Source organism: Acinonyx jubatus, chromosome B1 (genome assembly GCF_027475565.1).
Source record: "Acinonyx jubatus isolate Ajub_Pintada_27869175 chromosome B1, VMU_Ajub_asm_v1.0, whole genome shotgun sequence".
Lineage (NCBI taxonomy): Eukaryota > Metazoa > Chordata > Mammalia > Carnivora > Felidae > Acinonyx > Acinonyx jubatus.
In genome coordinates, this window is record NC_069382.1 from 72,055,069 (window position 1) to 72,077,346 (window position 22,278).

General features: G+C 42.3%; 1 protein-coding gene across 2 annotated transcripts in view; it reads left to right on the forward strand.

The window, feature by feature from the left end:
* Nucleotides 1-1,884: 1,884 nt before the first annotated feature.
* Nucleotides 1,885-22,278, forward strand: part of RNF175 (ring finger protein 175) — a 51,296-nt gene continuing 30,902 nt past the window's right edge. For both annotated transcript variants that reach the window (XM_027067635.2, XM_027067641.2), the window contains exons 1-3: nt 1,885-2,079; nt 11,431-11,468; nt 14,749-14,890. In XM_027067635.2, the coding sequence (XP_026923436.2) occupies nt 1,900-2,079; nt 11,431-11,468; nt 14,749-14,890 (360 nt within the window). In that variant the 5' untranslated portion in view covers nt 1,885-1,899. The remainder of the gene's footprint in view (nt 2,080-11,430; nt 11,469-14,748; nt 14,891-22,278) is intronic.

The following is a 22,278-nucleotide window of genomic DNA, read 5'->3' on the forward strand; positions in this document are numbered from 1 at the left end:
GCACCACTCCAGAAAGCAGTGGTTACCTTTCTGGGAAACAAGATATCGGTCCTATATCTGGAAATGGGTCACTAAAGGAACCAGGCATGATAGAGTGGAGTAGAGTAAGTCCATTACCACCAGTGGAGAAGAAATGAACTTTTTGAGTTTTAGTCTCTGATGGCTGTTGAGCTGAAATCAGAAGGAAGAGAATTCCCTTTGTGCTTACCTGTGTCTCCAGCGAAATATGCAGACATTTCTGGTGTCAATCAACCAAGGAAGAGAATCTCATATCAGCGAGCCAAAACTTAGGTAATGATAATGGGCCAGAGTTTATAGGATAGGGAAATTCTATTTCCATCTGGACCTTTACAGGGGCTTGGGGAGAGCAGATGGCTGACTTAGAGGAATCCAGATGAATTCGAGGACATCCTGGACTGGAGAGAAAAATGGCCTTTGACACATGAAGACAGGCCAAGAGCTAGGCAGGAAGGCAACATGTCTAAATGAACTCATTATCTTTATACCCAGAAATCTCCTGCTCTTTGAGTATTCCCATTCTCAGCACCCTCTGCCCAAATGCCAGGCAGGATCCTAGAGGATCAGTAAGTCTTATAGATTCTGTTAACTAAATCTCCTGGCTCCATCCACATCTCTCCGTCTCCTTTCCATCCCACCCCGACACACACTCACACACACCACCAAGGCCATTGCTGTCTTTCACTGGAACTATAGCAATAGCTTTCTGACTGGTCCCCAGGTCCTGAATCATAGTTGAGCCCTCCTATCCACCCTTGAATCCAAAAGGCAAATTCCCACTGTACCTAACCTACTAGTTTTGGAACTTGGGCCAACTTCTGCACCTCTCGTGCTTCAATGTTCTCATGTAAAATGGAGATAATAACACCACCCACCTTGTGACCTTGTGAAAACTGAATGCGTTACCACAGAGCACAGTACTTGGAACGGGAAACACAACTAATTGTCCTGCATGTTTGTGTCTACACTCTGCTAGGTGGCAGGGCCACCATGGCAGAGATGTGTCCAGCAGCTTCCACGGGTACCTCCGTGTAGGTGTTGAAAACTATGAGCCATCACAAACTGGAATGGAGTAAGCCATATTTTGTAAGTCAGACTGCCTACTTACCTGTTCCCTTTTTGTCTATTGCCCCCCATTAACACCAATGCATTCCTAAAAGCTTCCCCAAATGTTCCAGCCTTTTCTGGGCCGTAAGTGCAGGCTCAGGCCTATTGCTGAGGTCAAGGAGAACACCCCTGAAGGTGGGGGGGACAAAGGCAAGCTGGGAATGATTTCTCAGGGGGAAATGCACCCCGGCCTAGAGGCTCCATCTTCTCTCTTCCCGCTCCCCCCCCCACCCCCCCGCCATCATCTTTGGAGGTGCTAGGTGTGACTTCACCAGGGACCTGTCCAAATTATTAAAACTGCAGATAAGAGGAAAGAAGGGGCTATGGGCCCTGGGACAGGAACGCCACTGGAGATGCAACAGAGGTTGAGGAGTCTCGGGAACACATAGGGTGTAGCTGGCTCCTGGTCTCCCAGGATTTGGACAGCCACCTGAACTCCCGCCTTCGGGTGAAGGCTTCTGAGGAAAAGGGCGGAGGAGAAAACGACCCCTCGCTCCCTCTCTCACCTCCATTTCTCACTCTCCGTACGCCCCACATCTCTTCCTACCTACTTCCGAGCCGGCCTCCAGCCCTGCGTCCTGGTGATAAAACCGCCGGCCCCTATCCAGCCCACAGGGCCGGGCGCAGGTTGTTGTACGAGCCGCGATGGCCGACCGCTGCTTGTCTGTAGAGGGGAAGATCCCCAAAGGGTCTCCTCAGCTAGGAGGAGGGTGGGACTCGGGCGCAGGGCGGAGGGGAGGCGCACGGCCCGGGGTGGGGCCGCCGCAGGCTCAGATGGCACCCGGCGCTCGCGCCGGAAAGGGCGTCCCCCAGCGGCCTCCCGGAGACCCTCCCCGGCCTGCGGGGCTCTGGAGCCGCCGCGGCGGAGGCATGGCCGCGGGGGCCGCGGGGGCCGCGGGGGCCGCGGTGCGCGAGGCGGCGCCGGGGCTGGAGGCGCCTCCCCAGCACGAGCAGGTACCGGGCGCCGGGCGCAGGCGGGGGGACACGGGGCCAGGGTGCCTAGGCTCACGCGGGGGCAGGGTGGCCGCACGGACTGGTCTCCGAGTCCCCCGCCGCGGCACGGATGACCTTTCTGGAAGGTGCTCGTGGCGTCGCCTCCCACGGGAGCCGAACTCCTCTCCATTTCTCTCTCCCTCTCCCGCTCCTCTCCCTTCTCATCCCCTACTCCTCGTTTTCCCCTCCCTTACCCCGCCTCCCCCACTCCGTCTCCTCCAGAATGAGCTTTATCCGACTCATCCCTGTCCATTCCCTGCTTTCAGTGCTGGTTGCCCCTCTCTCCTTCCAGCTCCCCGACAGAAGCCCCAGGGCCCAGGTGAAGGAAGAGGACAGCCGAAGGGTGCTGGGTGTACATCAGGCTTGACTGTATGGTTCTCAAACTGCAGCGAGCATCAGAAACACTCTGAAAGCTAGGTAAAAAGCAGATGGTTGGACTCTGCCCCCAGGGTTTTTAATTCTTGACCTCTGGGATAATGCCTCATCATTTTGCAAGTCAGACTATTTCCCAGGAGGTGCTGATGCTCAAGCTTTGAGAATCTGTAGGCTAGCTATCCCCTCTAGGTTTCCCATGTGATTTCAAACCCCGTCACTACTATTTTTCATTTATAGATGATTCTTAGGCCATGATCACATAGCAGGAACTGTGCTCCTCCTAGGATACGGGGGGATACAGTTAGAGGTAGACCTTTCCTCTGGGAACTCACATCCCAGTATAACAAGGACAAAATAACTCATAGAGGGTAGGAAGAAATTACTGTCCCCAAAGAAATTACTGTTCAAGTGAAGTTTTGTAGGATTTCTAGGAAGCGAGGAATTGCTTCTGGTAGGGAGGGTGGGCAAGGCTGACTGGGCGAATGGGGGTGGCTGGGCTTTTCAGCTGGGCCTCAGGGGGATGGGTGAGATTCCATGTGGCCATGAGAGGAAATGAGAATTCTCCATGCAGGAAATGGGAATACCAAATTACTTGGAGGTGAAAAAAATTGGGGGGTGGGGGGTAGGAGATGACCATGGAGAAAGGTGGGGGTGGGAGTGGATATTCACTATGACCCTGGCAGAAATCCAGGGTTCATGAAGGCTTGTAGGAAGAGAAAGCTGGGTTATGGCAAGTTTTGTATCATGCTATGCATTGGAGATTTATTCTCTAACATGGGGAAGCTATAAGGGAACTCCATGACTTACTTGCTGGCTTCAAACCCAGATCAGATCGTTCACAGAGCGTTATGGAAGAAGAAGTCTGCGTGCTGGGAAGGGCAGAAGACTGGCAGAGTCACTTCTGCAGCTGATGTTTGCTCTCCCTTAAGGGTGCCATAGCTGCCTTGCCCACTGCCCTCAGGAGGTGTGGTCCCCTGTTAACTCTGTCCTGGGAGCAACTCAGAGCTTGTCCCTTAATCCCCCCCTTGTTCTGCTTTGCTGGCTACTGTACTTCCAGAACGAAGCACAGAGTCTGGCAAATGGCAGGGCCTCGGGAAATGTTTATTGGACAAATAAGTGAATAAATAATAAACATATAACCTCATGATCTGGGACTCTAGTCTGCCCAGCTCCCTGTGTACCTCTTTGTGCCAAACACCCCCTCCCTATTCCCCATCCTCCTTCTCCCTGTGGCCTAGGAAGCCAGCTACACCCTGCGTGCTCCTGAGACTCCTCAAAGTTAGGGTGCAAGAAAGTAGACAGCATGGACTTGGCAGTTCTCTTTTCTGCTTGTCTGAGGCCTGCTTTGCAGGCTTTGATTTCCCCAGAGGACCCATCTCTGCCTCAACACTGTTCTCTACCTTGGAGAAGGCCAGACACAGCCCCTCCCTACCGCTCCATCCGTGGAAGCTTTGTCCTTGCCCAGTGATATGGATTCCATATCACTGAACACAGCTCTCCAAGCCTAACATCCTTAGCTCCTGCTCACATACGTCCCAGGGATAGCAGTAGTTTGAGTTTACTGTTCTGGTTTTGCCACTCATTTTAGCGATATTTCTCTAACAGATGGATTTTTGTGAAGAGTTGAAAGTGGGGAAACTAATTTGGAGGCAGCAGCTGAGGTAAGAAACGATGAGGGCTGGCACTGAGAGGGAGGCAGTTTTCAAATACAGTTAGCCCTTTAACAGCACAGGATTGAACTGCACAGATCCACTTACACACAGATTACTTACAGGGCAGTACTCCAAATGCATTTTTCCTTACGATTTTCTTAATAACATGTTTTTCTCTACCTTACTTTCTTGTTTGAATACAGTATACAATACATATAACATCCAGAATATGTGTTGATCGGCTATTTATGTTATTGCTCAGGCTTCTAGTCAACAGTAGGCTATTAGTAGTAAAGTCCCAGGGAGTCAAAAGTTTGACACAGATTTTTGACTGTGGGGGGATTGGTGCTCCTAACCCCTGCATTGTTCAAAAGTCAACTGTGTATGGATTGAGTGTGCGATGCTACCAGACAGGGAGTATTCAGTGGTGGAGTAAGACAAGTAATAAATCACCGATGACCATGCCATGGGGTAACAATGTTCAGTGGACAATGGACCCACTGGAGAGGCCTAACCCAAAAGGCTCTTGGAGGAAGCAGAGTCCAGGGCATCCCCAAAGGGGGTTTGAAAAGCAAAAAAAAAAAAAAAAAAAAAAGGTGGAAGAAAAGCATTCAGGGGACAGAAAAGTTCTGCTTGGCTGGAGCAGAGGCTGTGCAGGGGCAGTGGAAAGAAAAGAAGCTGGAAAGGGCCACAGGAGCTGTGTTAGTGTCAAGGGCAGCCACTTGTGTTTTGAGCGGGGGAACAAATGTGATCAGTTTGCTTTTCATTGGGTCACCCTCACTGTTTGAAGGGAGAAAAGGAGTGGAGGTAGGAGCCCCCCTGGAAGAAGAGAACCCTCTGCACACCAGGTTGGATCCGTCCTCAGGCTCAGGGAGGCCTTGCCAACCGGTCTAATGAGTAACAGCCTCTCCCCATGCTGGTTATTCTTTATCACACATTCTGTTTAGCTTCTTCATAGAATTTACCACATTAGGTCATTGTTTTCTTTACTTGTTTATTGTCCACACTTTCTCTAGAGCACAAGGCCCAATTCAAGGACAGGAAACTTGTATCTTATTCACCTTTATGGTATGGCAGCTCTTACCCCAGTGCCTGGTACCCAGGATGTAATCAATAGATGTTTGTTGAATGAAGGAATAATGGTAGGCGTAGAGGCCATTGAGGTGGAAAGAAGTGGTTCGCCAAGTATTTGGGTAAGGTCTGCAGGAGGCTACTGGGTTGGAAGTGGAGGATTAAGGTCAAGAATGGCATCCCATATTTCTGTTTTGAACAACTGGTTAGGTGGGATGTAGAGCTACTGAGTGAGAGGGGGGCACTGGGATGGAACCAGGTTGGAGGGAAATTACTATGCTCAGTTTGGGGCAGCTTGAGCTTGTGTGTCTGAGGGACATCCAAGTGGAGATACGTAGAAGGCATTTGGATACAAGAATCTGAAGCTCAGAAGGGAGTTAAAGGGGAAGAGAGGTAAACAGGAATGTCCTGCAGGGAAAAAAGACTTGGCAATTGATAGACAAGGAGGGAGGGGAAAGGAGAAGCAGAATCAAAATGACATCTTCAATTCTTTTTTAAGTGACATATATTCAGGGACACATGGGTGGCTCAGTCGGTTAAGCATCTGACTTCGGCTCAGGTCATTATCTCTGGAGTCGTGGGTTCAAGACCTGTGTTGGGCTCTATGCTGACAACTTGGAGTCTGGAGCCTGCTTGGGTTCTGTGTCTCCCTCCCTCTCTTTGCCACTCCCCTGCTTGTGCTCTCTCTCTCAAAAATAAACATCCAAAAAAAAAAAAAAAATTAAATGACATATGTTCATGCAGAATATATTCAATATGAACAAATATAAAAAAGGAGTAAATATTCCAATACACACCAGCACCCATGGATCATTCCTGTTAGCATTTTGGTGACTGCTCTGGATATCTCTTTCTTCTGGATGTTTCTTTATTCTATGTAACTGTATATTTACATTAATAGGCTTATATTTTATACAACTGTTTTCAAAGCATGCTTTTTCTCTTAAAATATGTCATGGAAATATTTCTATGTCAATAAATATGGATCTGCATGATCATTTTAAAGAGCCAATTGATTTCCTTTGTTATAGATATATCATAACTCATTAACCAATCCCCCATGGGTTGACACATAGATTGTTGCCAATTTCTCAATATTATAAATAAAACTATGTAAACACCTGTGTCATCTTTCCCTGTGTATTTGTCTCTTCATTTTGTGAGAGATTATTCTTACACTATTCTACATAGAATAAACAAACACTTTAGATTTTGACATGTCTTGCCAAATTTCTTTCTGGAGAAACTGTTTTAATGTACACAACACACCTGAAGGGCATGAGAAGGCCAGTTTTCCTCATCAGCACTAGTTAACATATAGTGCAGTAGTGGTAGAATTTAGTTATTCATCACTTACATATAACACCCAATGGTCATCCCAAGAAGTGCCCTCCTTAATGCCCATCACCCATTTAAGCCCATCCCCCCACTCACCTCCCTTCCAGCAACCCTGTTCGTTCTCTATATTAAGAGTCTCTTATGGTTTGTCTCTCTGTCTGTTTTTATCTTATTTTTCCTTCCCTTCCCCTATGTTCATCTGTTTTGTTTCTTAAGTCCCACATTTGAGTGAAATCATATGATATTTGTCTTTCTCTGACTAACTTATGTCACTTAGCATCATACACTCTAGTTCATCCACGTGGTTGCAAATGGCAAGATTTCATTCTTTTTCATCACCAAGGGATATTCCATTGTATACATATACCACATCTTTTTCCATTCATTGGTCAACGGACATTTGGGCTCTTTCCATAATTTGGCAATTGTTAATAGCGCTGCTATAAACATTGGGGTGCATATGCCCCTTCAAATCAGCATTTTTGTATCTTTTGGATAAATAGTAGTACAATTGTTGGGTCATAGGGTAGCTCTATTTTTAACTTTTAGAGGAACCTCCATACTATTTTCCAGAGTGGTTGCACCAGTTTGCATTTCCACCAACAGTGCCAAAGGGTTCCCCTTTCTCTGCAACTTCGCCAACATCTGTTGTTGCCTGAGTTGTTAATTTTAGCCGTTCTGACGTGTGTGAGGTGGTATTTCATTGTGTTTTTTTTTTTTTTTTGTATTTCCATGATGATAAGTGATGTTGAGCATCTTTTCATGTGTCTATTAGCCAGCTAGATGTTTTCTTTGAAAAAGTGTCTATTCATGTCTTCCCATTTTTTCACTGGATTATTTGTTTTTTGGGTGTTGAGTTTGGTAAGTTCTCTATAGATTTTGGATACTAACCTTTTATGAGATATGTCATTTGCAAATATCTTCTCCCATTCTGTTGGTTGCCTTTTAGTTTTGTTGATTGTTTCCTTCACTGTGCAGAAGCTTTTTATCTTGATAAGGTCCCAGTAGTTCATTTTTACTTTTGTCTCCCTTGCCTCCAAAGACATGTCTAGTAAGAAGTTGCCGCAGCCAAGGTCAAAGAAGTTGCTGCCTGTGTTCTCCTCTAGGATTTTGATGGTTTCCTGTCTTACATTAAGGTCTTTCATCCATTTTGAATTTATTGTATAGTGTAAGAAAAAATGAATCTTTTGCATGTTGCTGTCCAGTTTTCCCAGAACCATTTGCTGAAGAGACTATCTTTTTTCCATTGGATGTTCTTTCCTGCTTTGTCAAAGATTAGTTGGCCATATAGTTGTGCGTCCATTTCTGAGTCCTCTATTCTGTTCCATTGATCTATGTGTTTGTTCTTGTGCCAGTACCATACCATCTTGATGATTACAGCTTTGTAATACAGCTTGAAGTCCGGGATTGTGATTGCTTCCAGCTTTGGTTTTCTTTTTCAACATTACTTTGGCTATTCAAAGTCTTTTCTGGTTGCATACAAATTTTAGAGTACTTTTTTCTACCTCTATAAAGAATTATGGTGTTATTTTGATAGGGATTGCGTTGAATGTGTAGATTGCTTTGGGTGGTATGGACATTTTAACAGTGTTTGTTCTTGGGACACCTACCTGTATGGCTCAGTCAGTTAGGCGTCCGACTCTTGATTTTGGCACAGGTCATGATCTCACAGTCGTGGGATTGAGCCCTGTGTCTGGCTCTGCGCTGAGCATGGAGCCTGCTTAAGATTCACTCCCTCTCTCTCTCTGTGCCCCTCCCCCCCATAAATAAGTAAATATTTTTTAAAAAAAGTTTCTTCCTCCCATCTGTGAGCATGAAATGTTTTTCCATTTTTTTTGTGTCTTCTTCAATTTCTTTCATAAGCTTTCTGTAGTTTTTAGCATACAGATCGTTTACCTCTTTGGTTAGGTTTATTTCTAGGTATCATATGGTTTTTGGTACAGTTATAAATGGATCAATTCCTTGATTTCTCTTTCTGCTGCTTCATTATTGGTATATAGAAATGCAACAGATTTCTAGACATTGATTTTATATACTGTGACTTTGCTGAATTCATGGATCAATTCTAGCAATTTTTTGGTGGTCTTTTGGGTTTTCCACATAGAGTATTGTATCATCTCCACTAGGAAAAATCAGCCTGAGAAGCAGAGCAGCAGGTCTCTCCCCCAGAAGACAAGCACAGATCTCTTCCACCCACTTAGTATATGGATCATTTTGTGCTGCAGAGTTTCTGTGGGAAACTGGATTGAGCTTCATTTGGGTTTCTTTTTGTTTGTTCATTTGTTTATTCATTTTCTTTGCTTCTGTTTTTCTTTATGTTGGGTTTTTTCTTTATTTTCTTTTTTTTTTTCTTAAATACAGAAAGAGCAAATTTTTAATTTTATTCTTTTATTTTATTCTATTTAATTATTTCATTTTTTTAATTTTTAATTTCTTCTTTTAATTTTTTTTCTTTTCTCTTTTTTCTCTCTTCTACCAAGCTTCTTTTAACTCTCAAACCAAAACATAGTGAGGATCTAGCTTCCTTTATTTAATGTTTGTTTTCTATTTTATTTTTATTTTATTTCATTATTTTTTCTTCCTCCAAAATTACAAGACAGAGGAATTCACCCCAAAAGAAAGAACAGGAAGAAATGATGGCAAGGGATTTAATCAACACAGATATAATTAAGATGTCTCAACTAGAATTTAAAGCCACGATTATAAGAATTCTAACTGGGGTTGAAAAAAGCGTAGAAGACACCAGAGAGTCCTTTTCTGCAGAGATAAAAGAACTAAAATCTAGTCAGGCTGAAATTAAAAATGCTATAACCAAGATGCAATCTCAAATGAATGCCATGATGGTGAGGATGAATGAAGCAGAGCAGCAAATCAGTGATATAGAAGATAAAATTATGGAAAATAATGAAGCTGAAAAGAAGAGAGAAACAAAGGCAAAAGATCAGGATACAAGATGTAGGGAACTCAGCAACTTAATTAAGAGGAATAACATTTGTATCATCGGAGTTCCTTGTCATACTTTTAAGTGAAAACTATCTTATGGAAATGTTTTCTTTTTCATGTTAATTTTTATTAAAATTCTGTATATCCACAATTTAAAGAGTCAAAGAGTTCTACAAGACTTAAGTGGGACCCCATCACCACTCCATCTTCCCCATTCTTGATTTTCACTCCCCAGAGGCAACAACTTTCAGCTGTTCTCAGAAACCAATGGTAGACTCTCCTGGCAGGTGGTAGGCAGGAGCTCAGCAACGAGCAGTAATGTCCTCATGCTCCTGGAAGATCCCAGTGCTCAGAGGGCCTTATTCTCCCCAACCCCAGGGATGCTGCTTCTTGCCCTCAGCCCTGCAATGGGGGGATAGCCAGAAGCAGGAGACTGCAAGGGCCACCTCCCAACCCACCCCATGTGTCCCAACCCCCAACCCCCAACCCATAGGCACCCAGGGTCCTCTGCCCACAGTAATAAAGTGATTGTGCCCCATTGACTCCCTGTTGGCCCCAGATGTGGGGTGAAGGGTTGTGGGAGAGAGAGGCACAGTAAATGGACACATCCAGGGCTGGAGTGAATGCACAAGCACTGTGCCTTTTCCCCCTACTGTCTCTGCCTGCCCCAGCCCAGCCCCAAGCCAGATACCTCACTTTGCCTAAGAGAAGATGGGGCTGGGGAAACCCTGGGGTCTAAAGATTCAACTAGCCCTCTCAGTGGACCTCCTGAGGCTCTCCAGTTGTTCTGACCACCATTTGAATAGCAGGGACCACCTGATGGGATCACCCAGAAGCAGGGAACCATAGAGAAGCTGCCAGCATCACCTGCTACTTCACCCATTTCCTCTTTCCTGGCATTATCCTCCTTCCTGGCATTATCTGGCAAGTCCTGGCATTGTGCAAATACTGCCTAAGCCTGTACTTAGCTGTGTTATTCTCTCTTCTAAGGGAACCCCTCAATCTTGTGGCAGAAGCACAGATTTTATTATGAAACCTGTTTACCCCAAGTCAGAGAAATCCTAGATTGAATGGATGGCATTATTTTTTTATTCCATGTGTCAGATTTGCTGGTGCCATTTGAATAAAACATATAGAAAAAACACCTACTTAATATCAGATTTGTGTAACAAATGTCTTATTTGCATTCCCTTCTTTGCTGTCATTGGGGATTTTAGCTTTTAACATATAGGACTAGGGATTAAGCTGTCTGTGCTCTCCATAAAAGTTTAAGATTATGTCGTTCCAAGGATTGCCTTAAAGGTTTCAAATGACCAAATGTAATAGATTAGTAGTGATCAAGGGAAGGCAGCATGTGCCTACAATCTGTAGGTCATTCGAAAACACTTCCTGGTCTCTGTGTTCTCAAACTCAGTCTGCAAGGGCAAGGCCAGATTACCCTCTTCCCTGGGGCCAGGCTTTAAATTAAATTAACAGGAGGACACAAAAGATGCCCCAAACAAGTCGAGCCTCTGGTCAGCTCGGTCTCTAAAACCTTGAACTTGGTGATATTTACTCATTGGCATCATTTAAGACACCAGCAACAGGATTTACATATCATATCCCAAAAGCCAAGGGGACACTGCTTATTGGGAGGCCACTGTCTACAACCTCGACTGAATTGCCAAATAAACTACAGGAATGGAGGCTCATCTGATTCTCTGACAGGAGCAGGATCAAATATTTATTAACAGTAACTTAATTACTCTTTTGGTGTGTGTGTGTGTGTGTCTTAGTTCAGTAAGCAAATATTCTATTAGGGTTTTCATCCTAAGTTATTGTAGTACTAGGAAACATCACTGTTTTTCATGGCTTGAGTTTCCCATGTTATGCTGTAAAATACAAGCTGAAAAAATGAAGAAGTTTTGAGAAGGGCTCTTTTTGTTTTTTTCAGATCTCTCACACAAAGCTTTCTGCGGATGATGAATGGAAGTAAGTGATTAGAATTTTTTTAATTGTTTAAACTTACATTTTAACTAAAAATTACATTTCCACCTTAACAGTTTGAGAAATCAAACAAAGCCATCATTTATTTGTAAATTTCTCGGGGCACAGAAGGTGGGTTAGTTTAGCATGCATGCACAAAGATAGGATAAACCAAACCGCAAGGATTTCATCTGTTTCCTACAGTGTGATTCATGCAGTCCCACAAAGCTGGGTTTATATGTCCTTCAACATAGGACAGTGTCAAGTTAGTATTTATTATAGGCACAAGATACATCTGGTTTTCTTTATATGCTATTTCTCCTGTGTTCTGGTACTTACTATGGGGCCAGTAGGGCCCTGTGGGCACCAAAAAAAATGAAAAATGAAAAGTTCCTCCTTTTTTGCATTATGGTAATCAATTATGAATGTATTCCTAATCAAAATAGGAAATACTTATTACATTTGCATACTACTTGATACCTTCAAAGTACATCCACATAGGTTATTTTGAGATGTTTTCATTATCTATAAGGATATAATGAGTGTTTTCATTATATATAATTATATATATAATAGATGAATGTCACAAAGCATATTTTGTTTTATATCCATGCAAGTCTTATTTTAGGCTGATGATAAATTCACTCTGCTATCTACATGGCCTAAGTTGAAAGTCTTTTCATTAAATAGAATATTAAATAGTTATTTTGCTGTTGTGCCTGTAAAAACTATAAGTTCTTGTACCCCTTTATTTTTCTTCACTTCCCATTTCTTCAGAGGAGCAAGTGTATTTTTTAATGAGCTTCTGGAAATCATTTGTGTTTCTTAAGTTCGCTTCCAACACAAAGACTATTACCAATGTAATTTTATTCAGGTTGTTTATCTGATAGGGACTTCATCTTCTTCATTTGATGAGTGTAGGGGTTTCAGTACATCTAATGTACCTTCCAGCATTAACGTTCTAAGATTCCATCTCAAAGAGGCTGACCTCAGGTAAGATTTACTAGGCTCTACAGGATCATTTCTACACGTCCTCCAGCAGGGGGCACCCTCAGTGCCCTTTTCTGAGGCACCTAGTACTTCTCTACTCGTTAGAGTAGCTGTAGAAGTTATGGTAAAGGGGCTCCTGGATGGCTCATTCCCATAAGGTTAAGCGTCCAACTCTTGATTTGGCCTCAGGTCATGATCTCATGTTTCGTGTGAGTTCAAGCCCTGCATCAGGCTCTCTGCTGGCAGTATAGCCTGCTTGGGATTCTTTCTCTCTCTGCCCCTCCCCTGCTCTCTCTCTCTCAATGTAAATAAATATTAAAAAATTTAAAAAAATAAATTATTAGTAAAGGGGGAAGAACCCAACCCACATACCCAAGGGGTGCCTTTAAAAGGCTACAATCTTATGGCACAGAGTATTACCCTGCAGTGTTTGTGGGGTTTTCTTTAAGTTTATTTATTTATTTTGAGAGAGCATGGGGGGGGGGGGGTGGGAAGAGAAAGAGAGAGAATCCCAAGCAGGCTCCACACTGTCAGCACAGAGCCTGACTCGGGGTTCAAACTCACAAAACTGTGAGATCACGACCTGAGCCGAAATCAAGAGACGCTTAACGGAGCCACCCAGACACAGCTCTGCAGTGTTTTCTGATGTGCACACTAAATTCACACCATATCTAGTCATAAGTGGAAAGAAACTTCAAGAGATTTTGTGACTCGTGGTGCCCCGCTGGGGATGAAAGATAATGCTAACCACTATTTATAAAGTACTTGATTGGCAACATTCATAATTTTCCCTGTTGCCCTAATCTTGACCCTGGACTGCTCTCTCTTCCTCTAGCCCAGTGATTCTCAATCTTGGCTGCATCTTAAAATCACATTGGGAACTTGAACTACCATAACAAGTACCACAGACCAGGTGGTTTAAACAGAAATTTACTTCCTCACAGTTCTGGGGGCAAGAAGTCCCAGATCAAGGTGTCAGCACATTTGGGTCTCCTGACACTTCTCCTTGGCTTGCAGATGGCCGCCTTCTCACTGCATCTTCATATGGTTTTCCCTCTGTGTGAGTTTATAATCGGATCTCCTTCTAAGGACACCAGTCAGATTGGATTAGGCCCCACCCAGTGACAGCATTTAACCTTATTCCTTAAAGTTCCTATCTCCAAATACAGTCACCTTCTAAGGTAACTGGTGGGGAAGGGGGGGTAGGACTTTAACATATGAATGTGGGGAAGCCCACAGTTCAGCCCATAGCACACAGAAATGGTCATTTAATTGATCTGGCCACAGCTTGGACATTGAGACTTTTAAAACTCCCCAGTGATTTCCAATTTACAGCAACATCAAGATCCACTGCTCTAAGCTTTCTTTGAAGCCACTTCTGCTATAGGAAGTTAAACCAGATGACATACTGTTACAGTGTTTTCTCTACCGTTATGCAAAACCAAGAGTCCAACTAAAAACTGAAACATTCAGCCATCATCTAAATATGCCCGCCTAAGATAATACTTAGGCTTCCTCTTTCTCCTTATAATGAAAAAAAAAAAAATTATACGGCTCACTCAGGAGTTTTCTGGAGGCCTTTGGATAACATTCCCTCCATTAGCACCATCTGCAGGATATCCTTTTACTTCAAAATATTAAAAATTACTTGAAATTACCATATTTTACTATTTTGACTTTCGAAAATGGAAATTTCATATTATTTAATCTAATATAATAATCTATAGATTATATGTTATATAATATATTACATAGTTTATTATAATCTAATAATAATTATTATTCCTTATTTAAGAACAAATAAAATAACATGGGGTTTGCAGTTCGAGAACAATCTTGTGAAGTACCGAGGGGCCATTATTTTAAGTTTGCAAGGAGGCAACTGAGCTGCAGAGAGGATGAGTCACTTTCACAAGTCTGTGTGGCGATGGGACTGGTATGCAGGTCTGTCCAGAGCCCATCAGTGATTTTTTCAGCCCCATCCCTTAACTGGAAAGGACAAGGCTGAGGCCAAAACCACACAGGCAAGCTAAGGGCTGAGAGGAATCAGTATCCCTGATGAACTCAGGTTCCTCCTCTCCATTGCCCCCTCCTCAAGCCTGGGAGAAAAGGAAAAATTAAAAAAAAATTGTTTTTACTTAAAAAAAACAACCAGGAAAACTATAATCAAAGCTTAAAACCCCCTACATTTGAAACCTCCAATTGCTTTCTATGAGCCCAAACTTTTTTTTTTTTTCCTAAATATACTGTGCAAGGGTTGAGGCCTTTTTCAGATGACCTCATTTGCTGGTTCCAGCCTGCAGCAGGAAAGGATGTACAAGATGCACCGGGGCCATGAGTCCATGCACGTGGAGATGATCTTGATCTTCCTCTGCGCACTGGTCATCGCCCAGATAGTGCTGGTACAGTGGAGACAGAGGCATGGCCGGTCCTACAATGTGAGTTGCCCCAGGGGGACTTCTGGAATCCTGTTCTTCCTGCCACATCCCTCCCTTGAAGGAAATGCTTTGGTTTCAGTCAGCGGTTCTCAACCGAGGTGTAGTCTTGCCCCCAGGCGATACTTGGCAACATCTGGAAACATTTTTGATTGTCACGCCTTAGTGGGAAGGGAGAGGAGGATGGGAATTACTTCTGGCTTGTAGTGGGTAGAGGCCACAGAGGCCACTAAACGTGCACAGGACAGCTCTTCGCGATAAAATGTCAATAGTAACAAGACCAAGAATCCCTGGTTTAAGTAAACCAATTTTCCTTTAGCAATAGCAACTTCTGCCAATGCCCTAGGAAAAGGAGGATTAGGAATAGCAAAAACAGAAGATTGAGGCTAACTTTGAGCAATAAACTCTCTTGGCATTGATAATTTGCATATCTATGGAAATGTGTTGATGCCAACATTGCACTGACCTCATCAGTAGAGTTTGATCCCATTTTCATACACTAATCCCACTCGAGCAAAGTCCCCTGGAACTTTGCCATCTCATGGGCTCAGAATCGTAGCTCAGGCCATGTTGGACCTGAGACCTTCCTACTGCAATGTTTAAGAGCAGTGGTTCTCAAATTTTAAGGTGCATCAGAATCACCTGGAGAGGTGAATCAGTTTGTTAATCAGATTTCCTGGTCCCACCCCCAAAGTCCTGGATTGAATAGGGGCCCAAGAATTTGCATGTCTAACAAGTTCTCTGGTGGTGCTGATGCTACTGGTCTGAGACCACATTTGAGAACCAGTCATTTAGATTTGAGTATGTTGCACAGGAAGAAAGTCCTCAATTAACACTACATGGTTCTGGGTCTTGGACTTGTCATTGTATAAGAAGACTTATCTGTGATGTATGAAATGCTGGCTTAGACCAGTATTTTATTGTATTTCATTTTTAACCATCACAAAAATTATTCCCTTTTGAATTCTGCATACTGTTTAAGTTTAGACAATTTGAACATTTTATTTAGAAAGGGACATCCTTTTTTTTTTTTTTTTTTAAGCAAACACATTTGCTGCCATGCCAGTGCTGTCTTGTCAATTAAAATAAACATCCCCTGGGGCACCTGGGTGTTTCAGTCAGTTACATGTCCGACTTTGGCTCAGGTCATGATCTAGAGGTTCAGGAGTTCAAGCCCCTCCTCAGGCTCTCTGCTGTCAGCGCAGAGCCCGCTTCAGATCCTCTGTCCCCGCTCTCTCTGTCCCTCCCCCACTCATTCATTCTCTCTCTCTCTTTCTCTCCCCTCTCTCTCTCAAAAATAAACATTTAAAAAAATTTTTAATAAACATCCTCTATATTGCACTTGAACAAATTGTTTTTAAAAGAAAAAGACTAGAATAAAATTTCATTAGTTATTCACTTATACAAAAGAAAACCTCCATAATATATGTTAACCATGGTTTTCTTATCTGCAAAATGGAAATAACCTAATATACAGAATCTCTGGAGTCCTTAAGTAAGAAGAAACCTGAATTCTTAAGGAAACCATTCATAGCCCTGTTCCATAATTCCTTTATAACTGATAATTATCCCTGGATTAGATATTTTAAAACATGTCCAGTTTCCATGGCAACATAAGTACAGATTTTGCATAGAAAACCCCCTACCCTTGAAAGGAAATGCCTTATGAGCCACCTGACCTGCATTATACCCCACTACTCCAACACCATTTTTATTTGATGACTTTCGAGGCGGCTTATCCCAAAAAAGACTATGTCCTTGTCTTGTATTTGAAGAAATTGCCCCTTTGTCAACTCTCTGAAGATGTGTATCACCACATCAGTCAATGTGGAGCTCACACAATGGCTCTACCTAGCCACAGATATACCTGCCCATGGATCAGAGGCCACTTGAAGGACTTGTTGCCATTGGAGGTTCTAACCCTTAATGAATCAGGCTACACTGGTCCCAGGCAGACATCCTTGAGCTCAACAACTGTTGGTTAGCTGGAGGGTTCTTCCCAAATTGTTTCTTATTGCTCACTACATAAGCTGTGCTGCCTGGAATAACTTCCAGGCTTGTTACTTTCACTTGCACCCCATCCTTCACCAACAACTGGACTCCCTTAGTCACCCCACTTCTCCCCAAAGTTGCTGTTTCTGTGTTCTTCTATCACACAGGTCCTCTATTTTATGGCTACCAAGAGAGGTTCTGTGGTCCTAAGGATCCCCTTGGAGGTGACCAGATGACTGTGATAGTGGCCTCTCTTTTTTTAATTTTTTTTTTAACATTCATTTTTTGAGAGACAGAGACAGAGTGTGAGTGGGGGAGGGGCAGAGAGAGAGGGAGACACAGAATCCGAAGCAGGCCCCAGGCTCTGAGCTGTCAGCACAGAGCCCAACACAGGGATCAAATTCATGAACTGTGAGATCATGACATGAGCCCAAGTCAGATGCCTAACCGACTAAGCCACTCAGGCACCCCAGTGGCTTCTGTTAGAGTGATCCTGCCTGGCACTTTAACAAAGCCGGGAACCCAAATGAAGATAGCCCACAGTGGTCAAGGACAGATTTTGGTCTCATGGTAACTCTATTGGGACTCTGCTAGATTAGCTCATAATCACGGTTACCCTCTAGAATATTTCCTACTTCTTTGCCCACTGGTCAATCTATATTATGCATTGTCCCAAAGGAATGGGTGGAGTAGCCCCTTTTCCCTGCATGTCTCTGTTGACAATCTTTGGCTCAAGTTGAGAGCCAGCATGTGAGGCTGATCTGTCCCATACTGCTGCCTCAGATTTGCCCCATACTTTGCATTTCTTCTAAAGAGTTCATTGCCAGAGCCAGTCATCAGAACACAGCCATTTCAGGAACTCGTGGTGAAATCTGTAACCATTGAATTTGGAAATGGTTTCCAGAGCAATAATAGCTGATTCCAGCACTAGTTTCCAGCTTTCTTATTGTACTCTGCATGAACTGTATCAAAAAAACCCTGCACCTGACATACTCTTCAATTTAACATCTTTTGTTTTGAAAGTTTATTTTTATTTATTTTGACAGAGACAGAGAGAATGGGGGAGGGGCAGAGAGAGAGAGGGAGAGTCCCAGGCAGGCCTCTGAGCTGCCAGTGCAGAGCCCGATGTGGGGCTCCAACTCACGAAACTATGAGATCATGACGTGAGCTGAAATCAAGAAGAGTTGGACACTCAACCGACTGAGTCATCCAGGCACCCCTCAATTTAACATCTTTGGGATGGAATTTGATAAGGACATGTTTCCACAAATGTTGAATTGAACAGCCTTATCATCCAGGGAAAACCTAACTTTTACATTGTTTCTCTTGGCATCTAAGATCATGTGACATCTAGCAGAACTACAGAGAGTTTTGAACATATTTATAAGATTCATGAAGTTCTTGCCTCTTTTCTACAAGGGGCCATATAATACAGTTTATTTCTATTATTCAATTTTATAATCTCTATCAGTTTATTAGTAACATTATTATTTATAACATTTTAATTATAATTCCTATAGTAACAGATTTGTATATAAATTACTATATATAAATATTTACATATAAATTAGTTATTATTAAGTTGTGATAAGTGTTTTTTTATACATTATCTAAATTATTCCAGAAGACAATTATTTTTTATCCCCTTTGTGAAATCCAGTTCAGAGGGATTAAAAAACCCAGTCAGGGTTATATAACTAACTAGTTGCAGAGTGGAGACTAGAATCCAACCTCACTAGTTTTTTGGGGTTTTTTTTTTCATGTCAAGGATAAGCTCCTTAAATCTTCTCTGCACCATGCTTTCCTAATCTGCAAAATGGAAACACTGAAGGTGGGAACCTATCTCCAAAGTTACTAGAATTCAAAAACGTTTCCCCGTGAGAACTTCTAGCACGGTGACTGATACGTAGTGAGTGTTCAGTACCATGAGTTGAACTCTGAATGCATTCAAAAGATATTGATATAATATATAATAGTTTAAAATTTTCAATCACACACAGGGAAAGCAGTTTATTAATAAAAGAATCCTTTTCCGAACGCTTTTGTAAACCTAAAGCCAACACTCAGCTGTTAATGTGCACTCTCTGTTACAAGATCTCAATGTATTGTTTTTTTTCAAAGCAGTGCACCTGCTTCTTCTGCCGCAGCCTCTGCTCTGCCATATGCTTTGCGCACACACTGTTCCCCAGGCTGATTTTGTGAGATGTGTTAATAGCAACCAGAGGCAGGATGGTAAAGGGAAGAGTACCTGCTTAGGAGTTAGTTACAAGAATTCAGCCACGCATTTAACCACAGTGAGCCACTGATATTTCAAGTGATGGAATTTTTAAAAATAGGAATGAGTTTTGGTTGTAGCTCTGACAGGTAAAAAGCTTGAAAGTCATCACCCCCATCTTACCACAAGAAAAACCTAGACAGACTGAACGTCAATAAGTTTTCTCGGATCTATCAGAGAATTAAGGTTAGTGGGAAAACCACCAGCCAAAATCTGGAAAGACAGGGGAATGCAGGGAATCACAGCGGAGATCTCCTGACTGGGAGCAGAAGCTCCAAGAGCCGCACAATGGTTAGAAACACGTAAGGAGTAACTTCAAAGAACTGCTGGAAGTGGAGTTTAGACTAGTGTGAGAGAGAAACTGTTGGCGGCCACAGTCTTAGGGACTTCCTCATATTCTTTTAGGTTTCCAGCTCCAGGAACGCCACCAGATTCCCATGGTGTAGAGCCAAGGGGAAAAAAACAAAACAAAAAAACAAAAAAAACCTTTGTGCTTCTGGCAGAGGGAGGGGAAAAGTAATCATTCTGAACTAGACCCACAGTGTTCTCCATCACAGAGACACAGCAATGGAAATCAGAGCCTTCTCCAATGTGGGGGAAGAGAAATTACCCACTCCAGCCCCCTCTAGCCTTCCTGTCTCATCCAAAGGGAAAACTAAAAGTTTAAAGACACTTGTAAAGATCATGGCACAGAGACAGAGGCCCACAAAAGCACTGAGACTTAATCACAGAATAGAATACCTGCACTGTCCGCCTGCCTTACCGCCACATCGCAGGTGTCCAGTATAACAGTGGATTATAGCTGAAAGAGCTGCAAGCCTCAGAGGCTATACAAGAAGGAGTTTTGATGGAAGCTCAAAGACAGAGAGAGAGAGAGAAACAAGTATACTAGTGGAAATCGAAGCCTCTGATACCTACAGCAAACATTAATCACAGCCCAACCCCCAGGCAAATTAACACAAAAGATTTATTTATCTCAGTTCTTTTACCCCACACATTATGTTTGCCTTTCAACCAAAATTTAAAAGTCATGCTAAAAGGAGAATGAAACAGTCTGAAGAGACAAAGCAAGCATCAGAACTGGACCCAGACATTGCAGTGATTTGGGAATCATCACACTAGGAATTTAAAGTAACTATGGTTAATGATGCTAAGAGCTCTAATGGAAAAAGTAGGTAACATGCAAGAACAGATAAGTGATGCAAGCAAAGAGGTGGAAAGTCCATGAAAAAAATAAATTCTTAAAGTAAAAAGAAAACTGAAACAGAAATGAAAAATGCCTTCAGTAGGCTTATCAATAAAGTACATGTGGTTGAGAAAAGAATCAGTGAGCTTGAAGATAATATTATTGAATATAATAATAATATTCAATAATTCAATATTCAATAAAATTCAATAATATTATTGAAATGCAAAGAGAAAAAAAGAATTTTAAAAAACAAGAATATTCAAGAACCATAGAACAATTTCAAAAAACATAATATACACATATTGGAATACCAAAATGAAGAAAGAAATAAAGCTGTTGAAGAAATATTTGAAGGGCTAACGGTCAAGAATTTTTGTTTAATTAATGACAGACACCAAACCACAGACCTAAGACACTCAGAGAAGAAGCAGAACAAATACCAAGAAATCTATACCTGGACATATCAAATTCATACTGCAGAAAGACAAAGGGAAAATTCAAAAACAGCCAGAGGGAGAAAAACACCCTACCTACTGAGGAACAAGAATTTCATCAGATTCTTCTTCTTAAACCATATATGCAAGAAAAGAATAGAGTGAAATATTTAAAGCATTCAAAGAAAAATCCACCAATCTAGAATTCTAAATCCAGAGAAATTATCCTTCAAAAGTGAAAGTGAAATACTTTCTCTCTCAAACAAAAAGATTAGGGAATTCATCACCAGGAGACATGACCTACAAGAAATGTTAAAAGAAGTTCTTCAGAAAGAAGGAAAATTGTATAGGTCAGAAACTCAAGTCTACATAGATAATGGAAGAGTGTCAGAGAAGGAGTAAATGAAGATAAAATAAATCCTTTTCTTTCTGATTCTTAACCTAATAGATAACTCTTCATTCAAAGCAGTAATAGTAACAATCTACAGTTGACTCTTGAACAACAGGAGGGTTAGGGATGCTGCCCACCCCCCCACCCCCCCCACACACACAGTTGAAAACCTGCATATAACTTTTGACTTTCCAAGACCATAACTACTAATAGCCTACTATTGACCAGAAGCCTTACCAAAAACATAAAAAAATGAAAAAATATATAATTAATATACTAATAGAGTAGAGAAAATAGAATCATAAAATTCTCACTTAAAGCCAAAGAGTCTAAAAGAGGAAGAAGGCAGAGAGGAAAAGAAAGAAACAAACACTATGCAACAGAGAAGTTACAAATGTGGTAGATATTAATCCAACTATATCAGTAATCAAATATGAATGGTCTAAATACACCAATTAAAAGACAGAGATTGTCACCATGAATAAAAAACAAAACAAAACAAAAAACAAGATGCAATTGTATGTTGTTGACAAAAAACTCACTTATAAGAATAAAGATGTAATTATCAGGGAGAAAAAGAGGCATTACATAATGACAAAAGATTCAGTTATTTAAATTTTTTTTTGATGTTTATTTTTGAGAGAGAGGAAGAGAGCGCAAGTGGAGGAGGGGCAGAGAGAGGGGGACAGAATCTTAAGCAGGCTCTAGGCTCTGAGCTGTGAGCACAGAGCCCAACATGGAGCTCGAACTCACAAACAATGACATCATGACCTGAGCCAAAGTCGGAGGCTCAACCGACTGAGCCACCCATGCGCCCCAAGATTCAGTTATTTAAAAGGACATAACAACTCTTTTTTTTTTTTTTTTTTTTTTTTAGAGAGAGTATAAGTAGGGGAGGGGCAGAGAGAGAATCTTAAGGAGGCTTCACACCCATAGTGGAGCCTGACTTGGGGCTCAATGTGGGGCTCAATCTCACAAGCATGAGTTCATGACCATGAGATCATGCCCTGAGCCAAAATTGGGACTCTGATGCTAACTGACTGAGCCACCGAGACCCCCCCAAAAGGAAATAACGATTCTTAACGTGTATATGCCTAACAGGAAGCATCA